Here is a 7,619-nt window from a genome sequence, read left to right as displayed (position 1 = left end):
GGGACCCTGGCTGCCAAGGAAACCGTGTTGAAAACACAAAGCACCAAGAGCAAAGAGGCCCCACCCGGAAAAACAACATCCTGGCTACTGGGCAAAAGCAGAGCTCCGAAGGAGGGGCTATTTTTAGCTGCTGAGCCAGGGCAGGACTTGTATGGCCTTGCTGTCTGGCTGCATAACTCACCCATTGTCCCGTCTGACCTTGGACTCATGCCTGAGGAGCCTCTGTCTGTGCCAGTCCGGCGGGCATGGACCCTTTCTAGGGGGCACCTGGGCCCCAGAGAACCCAGGGAGGAGGGACTGGCCTGGAAACACACTCCTGGTGTGGCCTCCCTGTGGGCGATGGGCATCCTGGGTTGGGCTGAGGGCTGTGGGGCAGTGGGGGGCCCTGGGCCTTCCTGGGAGAAAAGCAAAGGCTCTACTGGGGTGCAAGCCCGGGTCTCCCCAGAGTACAGCTGTGTTCCAGCTGCAAGGCTGAGTGTGGGGGCACTGAGGGGGATTCTGGGGCGGACACAGACCCCTTTATTGGAGGCAGTCTCACCTCCAGCCACATCCTGGGGCCGTCTGGGCCGCAGCCCGCCCCGACTGAGAAGTTGTGTGTGTGTGTGTGTGTGTGTGTGTGTATGAAAGCAGCTGTAGCTCTCAAACTTTCCTTCTTCTTTTTTAGATTTTATTTATTTATTCATGAGAGACACACAGAGAGAGAGGCAGAGACATAGGCAGAGGGAGAAGCAGGCTCCACTCAGGGAGCCCGATGTGGGACTCGATCCCAGGACTCCAGGATCACGCCCTGGGCCGAAGGCAGGCGCCTAACCGCTGAGCCACCCAGGCATCCCATCTCTCAAACTTTCTTGCCCACACCCAGGAGTGGTTCCCTGCTCCTGGGGGGTATGTGCTCTGCATTTAGCCCTGGGCACAAACCCCAGAAGGCAGGTCTAGAACCAGGCTGTGGCATCAAGGATGAAAATAGCTCATGGGAATGGGCCACGAAAAAGCACTCAAGCAGCCGGAAGGACTGGGGAGGCTTGGCTCCCTCCGGAGAAGCCACCTCTAGCAGCCCCTGCCCAGAACCAGGAGAAGGGCTGCCCCAAAGGGCAGGCAGCTCTTTTCAGCCCCTCCTCCTGGGTCAGGGCTCCCCATCCCCCACTTTCCCCCCCAGGAATCCTGGGACCTCCTGCCTTTCAAGATCAGCTCTCCAAAGAGAATTCCTGATGGGTGGAGAGAAGGATAGAAAAAGGAGTCATTCATTCAACAAATATTTATTCAGCACCTACTATGTGCCAGGCACTGTCCCAGGAACCTGGGAAAGGAGGGACCGGGTAGCCTGGATCTGTCCCAGCTCTGGCTTTCTCTCCCAGAAACAAGGCCTACAGGGGGACAGGGTCTGAGGGGCATTTCAAGGGGTCTGGGGGACGCTCCTTGAGAGGTGGAAGGCCCAGGAGGCCTCCAGGAATGAGAAGCCTGGGGAGGTGGGGGACTCCACAGTACCGTTCCCTGGGGTCAAGATGAGGGTGTGAAGAGAAGCTAGCTTCCCAGGAGCAGAAACACTGCAGGAGGCCCCATGCCCTCCGGCATCACCTCCTCTTCAGCACAGATATGCAGGACTTCTTGAGAGGCCCGATCTGCAGGTGGGCGTCCACACTCTCCAGGAAGAAAGCAGGCTTGAGCCTGCGAGTGAAGAGTCCTGCAAAATGGCCATCCAGGCGGCTCTGGAAGGGGTCGATGGAGGAGGCCAGGGTGCTGCTCCGGCGGGCCCTGGAGGCCTTCAACCTCCGAAGCAGGTTCATCTTGCCGTCCCGCACGGCGTAGAAGGCCAGGGCTCGGTCAGCATATTCTAGGCAGATCCCGACGGTGGGCGAGAAGGGCTGGGGCAGGGGCGCCTCGAGCCCGTGGAACCAGACGGAGAAGCTCCGTCCATTCCACTGCAGGCAGCAGGAGTGGGCGTTGCGGCCCAGCCGGCCCCGATCATAGGGCTCTTGCGGGGAGAAGTCTTCGGCCATGACCCCCACGCTGACCCAGCCGTCGATGATCTCTACCTCCCAGTAGTAGGTGCCCCGGTCCAGGGCGCCCTCACCCAGCACCTGCTCGCAGTGGGTGAAGCGGGTGGGTGACTCAGGGTAGTTGATGGGACACAGCACCCTCTTTACACCTTTGGTCCCAAACAGCTGCAAGTACTTGTCTGCCGTGTCGCTGTCCAGGTCCACGATGTAGGCGACTGCTCCGGGGGACAGGAGAGAGACATGGGCTCAGGGTTGGGGGCAGGTGGGATAGCCTCTCCGCCAGATGACCACCTCCCTCAACACAGGCCCCCCCCCCCGCCTGCCTTCGTGACCAGCACGACTCAGCCCCCCTGGAGAGCACCCAGTGAGCTGACCCAGTTCCCCCGAGAAAGAATGGGGTGGGAGGGGAGGGAGGAAATCCAAGCCTTTGTGCAGTAGGGCCCAGCCCAGCAGCCTTCGGAGGGCCTGGTGCGGGCAGAGGGGAGAGCCCAGGCGTCCACTTACACTTGAGGAAGTAATCCCTGGGAGCCTCACTCTCCACGTTGTTGGTGCTATCAGGGTCTTGGGACTCGGCATCTGCTGCAGAAGAGACAGGGGAGAGGTTCTCTCCAGCTGCCTGTGGCTGGGCAGGGATGCAAGGTGCTTCTCCCCTGAGCCTGTGACCAAAATCCCTCTCCTTCTGCATCCTCCGGGCCAATACCCGGGCACAGGCACACACCCAAATATGGGACTCCGTCCTCACATGCAAGCCTGGTCCTTGGGTTCTGCCCCTGCTCCACCCCCTCCCCGCTCAGCCCCTCTGAAACTCAAGGGCAGGGCAGGAGGGGCTCCCTTGACCCCCCGATCCTTCGGGCTGTGGCCGCAGGGGCCGGATCGGTGGCCTCGCTCGCCAGTAGGAGTTGGGGCCCACCCTGTGCCAGGCACACAGTTTCCATCTTCCACTCCTGAACGGGTGCCAGGCCTGGGGCCCTGTGTGGGGAGACTGGGGAAGGGTGAGTCACTTGGGGGGCACCCACCTTCTGTGCCCAACTTCTGCAACTCGTCTTCATCACCGCCCAACCCCCGCAGCTGCTCCCACTGGCTGGCACAGGCCGCTGCCAGCACATCTCTAACCGCCCGCACGGCTTGGGAGGATTTTGTGAAGCTGAGCTCCCTCGGGGGGCCGGGCCCAGGGCCGCACCCCTCCTCCAGGGCCAGCCTCAATGCCAGGAGCTCCTGTGCCAGAGAAATGACTAGTGAGGCGTTGCTGGTTCCAGCTCCTTGGGCTGCGGGGAGAGCCCTGTGGGACGATGGCACAGCCCCGGAGCCCAGGCAGCCCCGCAAGCCCTCCCCACTCCTTGCCTGACCCCCTCCCGTGCCCTCTCTGGCCCAGGAGAGCTGTACTTACCTGCAGGAAGCTGACCGAGTCGGCCTCGGGGACCTGACTGAGGTTGTGGCGGGCCCGGCTCAGCCTACTGCGCTGTTCCTCCTGGCGCCGCAGGTCACCCTGGGAGCGGCCCAGCATGGTGGCCTCCCCCTCCTCGATGAAGCCCAGCACCTCTGTCTGGAAGCCCTGCAGGATGGCCGCAGCCTCGGTGAACAGTCGGCTCACCTTCTCCCGCTCTGCCAAGGCTGCGCTCTGCTCGGGACGACACAAGGGACAAGGATGAGGGCAAGAGCAGTGTGATTCTGGCCCCATCCTTCCCACCCTGCCCTCTTGCGGGGACAGAGGGACCAGCCCTGGCTGTCCTGGATCTATGTGCCAGGTCAGAGGAGCCGCTCATGCTCAGCAGGACCAGACAGTGCCCTGCGCACAGGCCTCTTTGGAGAGGACCATAGCATGCTACAAGCTCATTGCCAGGAGCCTGTTGCAGGACTGCACGGGGACGGGGTCAGCGTGGGGTCCGACCTTGATGAGGGCCACCGTGCGCCGGGACAGTGCAATGCCAGCGCCCAGCTCATCCATGCGATCCTCCACGGCACTCAGGACTTTGGATTGGTCCGCCTGTGGGTGATACTCTTAATCAGCATGGGGCCTGCAGTGGCCACAGCCCTACTCTGGGCTACCAGGCTTCACCAAGGGGGAGAAGAGGGATGACCCGGGAGTGGTATGTGTGCACAGGTGGGACTGGGAGTGGCCATGACATCCCATAATATGCCAGAGGTGCTTGGAGCCCAGGAGGGTGCCATTCCCAAATGTCTGGGGAGAGCACAGGCTGGGCAGGTTTGTGGGCTCTGTGCCTCGCCTCTCTGACCAATGGGCAAGCACAGGGCCATCCCTGCTCCTCAATGTTGCTGAACTCGCTGGAGAACTTCCTTCAGTGAGGACGAGGCAGAGAGAGTGGGGTAGGTGCTGCACAGAGGGCATTCAGCTGTCTCGGGGATCACTGTCCCCCAAGAGTCTGTATCCCCATTCCAGGCCTGAAAAATGGGGATTCCGGGCAAATCCCCTGGGTCTTATGAGTCACTGCTCCAGGCAGGAGAGACGGAAAATCCCAAGGCCAGAGGCGCCAAGACCGGGCTGGAGGCCAAAGGAAACTGGGGGTGGAGGTGGTTGACGGCCTGAGAGCACATGCTCCCTCCACGGCCCCGGAACAGCTGGACAAGAGCGGTCTGTATGCTAGGTCCACCCTCTGCCACACTCCTGTCGCCTGCCACACCCATCTAAACCCGATGCCTCAGCCCAGGCCAAATGCGACCTGGGACCGCCAAGAAGCCTGCCCAGCTCAAGGCAGCGGCGAGGCCAGAATCAGCAGGCGGGGACCCCCGCGGGCCCGGACCCCCGCGGTCCTGACTGCTCCCTGTCGCTGGACCGGGCTTCAGGCCCCTGCTTGCCCTTCCAGTCCTTCTTGCGTTCCCTCTGGGCTCCTCCAACCCCCATTCCCAACTCGAGCGGAACGTCCCACAGCGAGTGGATGGATGGGTGACATTGTCAGTATTGGAAAGGACGCCAAAGGGCCAGGTTAGCGAGCATTAGGGCCCTACCAGGGAAGGGCAGGGGGCTGGATCCATGGCTCCCCCCACCCCCGCTCGGCCCTCGCCCGCCCTGGCACCCCCCACCCCGCCCCGGCTGCCTGCGCCCACCTCCTGGAGCGCGCGCTCCTGCTCCAGCGGCACGAGTTCGTGGCCCCGGTGCTCCTGGGCGGCGCAGGCCTCGCACAGGCACACGCGCTCGGCGCGGCAGTAGCGCTCGAGCGGCCGCAGGTGGCGCGGGCACAGGCTCTCCTCCAGCCGGCGCAGCGGCGGCACCAGGCGGTGTCCGCGCAGCGCGGGGCTGCGGTCGTGCGGGCCCAGGTGCGCGGGGCAGAAGGAGGCGAGGCAGGAGAGGCAGGACAGCGCGGCGGGCAGGGCGGCGCCCTCGGGGCACGCGTCGCAGCGCACCGGCTCTTCGCCGCCGGGCCAGGGCTCGGGCGCGCAGGGAGCCGAGGGCTCCGGGGCGCTGGGCGGCGCGCTGGGCGGCGTGGGCTCCGGGGCCGGGGCCGGGGCCGGGGCCGGGGCCGGGGCCGGGCCGGGCCCGGGCGCGGAGCCCGAGCCCTGGCGGAGCTGCAGCAGCTCGGACAGCGTGTGGTTCTTGCGGAGCTGCAGGCCGTCGGGGAAGGGCTCCTGGCACAGCGGGCAGCGGGCCGCGCCTCCGGGCCCGCCGGTGCCACCCGCGCCGCGGTGCGGCCAGAGCGCGCCCAGGCAGGCCAGGCAGAAGTTGTGGCCGCAGGGCAGCGTCACCGGCTCCCGGAGCGGCTCCAGGCAGATGGGGCAGCCGAAGGGCCCGCTGCCGTCCATAGCTCCGCGGCCGCCCGGGCGCCGCCTGCTCTGCTCCCGCCCAGGGAGGGCCCCGGCCCGCGCGCTGCGGCCCCGCCCCCGGGACCCGGGCCAAGGGTCCAGCCCCCTTCCGTCCCCCGCTCGGCCCGCCCCCGGGGCCCGGGACACCGGCCCCAGCCCAGGCTGCGCGCGCGGCCCCGGCCCCGTGTGACCCCCAGGGGCCCCTGGACGACCGTGCCTCCCGGTCCAAGGGGAGGGCGGCACACTGGGAGGGAGCCGGGGTGGGGGGGAGTGCACCCCTCCGGCACCCCTCATCTCCCCTCAAGGCCGCCCCGGGCTCCAGACCTCCCCGCCGCCCTTGTTTTTTTTTTTTTTTAATATTTTATTTATTTATTCATAGAGACACAGAGAGAGAGAAAGAGTCAGAGACACAAGCAGAGGGAGAAGCAGGTCTCCAGGTCTCCAGGTCCCGGGTCTCCAGGATCACACCCCGGGCTGAAGGCGGCGCTAAACCGCTGAGCCACCGGGGCTGCCCCCCGCCGCCCTTGTTAGCAAAGTTCCTGAGCTGTTGAAAATGAACCGCTGATGTGCGCTTGTTTTTGCCCCTTAGCGACTCTATTTACCCCTGTGGGGAACTCGGGCTTTTCTAAACTTGAAACGGGAAGTCGACGTCACCCTCCCAGTCCCTTGTCTGAGATAATTCAGTTTCCCTCCAGGACCCTGGGGCGCAGGCACTTGTGCCTGGGGCTTGAGGTATGGGCTCCCCCAGCGGAGGCATTTAAGGCTTGTCCAGCCATGCACTTAATAATGTTGTTTTAAAAAAAAATGGCAACAAAATAAAGTAGTATTGGCTTATAACCCAAAGTATAAAATAAACACCCGTGAGTGCATACTGATGTAAATAAATGAATGGGTAAATAAACAGAGGAGCACAGGCGAATCTCCCATTCAGAAGAATTCAAAATAACTGTTATACATACTCCAAGATGGCCTAGTTTCCTACTTCTTAAACGTGGGCTGTGCACAGTGACTTTCTTCCAAAGGGAGCTAAAGAATCACTTTATAGGGATGCCTGGGTGGCTCAGCAGTTGAGTGTTGTGTGCCAGGATTGAGTCCCACATTGGGCTCTGGGCGGGGAGCCTGCTTCTCCCTCTGCCTCTCTCTCTGTGTCTCTCATGAATAAATAAATAAAATCTTAAAGAAAAAAAAAGAATCACTTTATAGTGGTGAAGCCTGGCAAGCAGGACCTCAGCCAGGTGATCAAGGTCACTGTCAATAGTGATAAGTCATGTTGACACTAAGCACCCTGTATAGGATGGTCTTCCTCTCCAAAACCCATAGCCCAGTCTAATCATGATTAAAACATCACACAAATCCCAGTGGAGGGACAGTCTACAAAATACCTGGCCAATACTCCTCAAAACCTTCAAAAAAATGCCCCCCCCCCCACACAAATAGTAGGGGGTCAAGTCTGAGAAACTGTCCCAGCCATGAAGAGCCTCAGTAGATATGATGAGTAATGTTATATGTGTTCTGGATGCATTTCTGAGACAGAAAAGACATTAAGGAAAAACTAGTAGGGAGATTTGAATAAATTATGGACTGTAGTTAATGTAATGTATCAATACTGGCTCTTAATTGTGACAAATGCACCATAATTATGTAAGATGTTAACAAAAGAAGAAGTTAGGAGGGAGGTACCTGGGAACTCTGAGTTATCTTTGCAAATTTTTTGTAGATTTACAATTATTCTAAAATTAAAAGTTCCTTAAAAAAATGGTCCCCACCCCCAGACCTCCTGCTGGCAAGAGTCCAAAGAGGAAGGAATAAAAGAGTGAGGAGGGGTGTTCCATCCATAAGTGGGGCTTAACCTTTCTCATCACACCG

At 61.3% G+C, this 7,619-nt stretch overlaps 1 protein-coding gene across 2 annotated transcripts; it reads right to left on the bottom strand.

Annotated features, from left to right (window-relative positions):
• Nucleotides 1-1,240: 1,240 nt before the first annotated feature.
• Nucleotides 1,241-5,766, bottom strand: TRIM47 (tripartite motif containing 47). 2 transcript variants are annotated; one of them, XM_038546569.1, is made up of 6 exons: nucleotides 5,061-5,766; nucleotides 3,886-3,981; nucleotides 3,385-3,615; nucleotides 3,014-3,212; nucleotides 2,502-2,576; nucleotides 1,241-2,212 (listed from the first exon to the last, which is right to left on the bottom strand). In XM_038546569.1, the coding sequence occupies exons 1-6, from the start codon at nucleotides 5,751-5,753 to the stop codon at nucleotides 1,572-1,574; spliced, it is 1,935 nt and encodes a 644-aa protein (XP_038402497.1). In that variant the 5' UTR covers nucleotides 5,754-5,766; the 3' UTR covers nucleotides 1,241-1,571. The 2 variants fall into 2 exon arrangements, with proteins under 2 accessions (XP_038402497.1, XP_038402498.1); XM_038546570.1 differs by having other exon boundaries at nucleotides 2,502-2,573.
• Between the last annotated feature and the right edge of the window lie 1,853 nt (nucleotides 5,767-7,619).

The sequence above is a fragment of the Canis lupus genome, chromosome 9, assembly GCF_011100685.1.
Source record: "Canis lupus familiaris isolate Mischka breed German Shepherd chromosome 9, alternate assembly UU_Cfam_GSD_1.0, whole genome shotgun sequence".
Taxonomy (NCBI): Eukaryota; Metazoa; Chordata; class Mammalia; order Carnivora; family Canidae; genus Canis; species Canis lupus.
Note: the sequence above shows the minus strand (reverse complement) of the source record. Positions and strands in the feature narration are given on the sequence as shown.

Bases quoted from the DNA above. Each gene is read 5' to 3' on its own strand.
- TRIM47 (XM_038546569.1), bottom strand. From the start codon at position 5,753: ATGGACGGCAGCGGGCCCTTCGGCTGCCCCATCTGCCTGGAGCCGCTC. The intron at 3,982-5,060 runs GTGGGCGCAGGC...TATCACCCACAG, and splicing joins AGGAGCGCGCGCTCCAGGAG to GCGGACCAATCCAAAGTCCT. The intron at 2,213-2,501 runs GTAAGTGGACGC...CCCCCGGAGCAG, and splicing joins CAGGGATTACTTCCTCAAGT to TCGCCTACATCGTGGACCTG.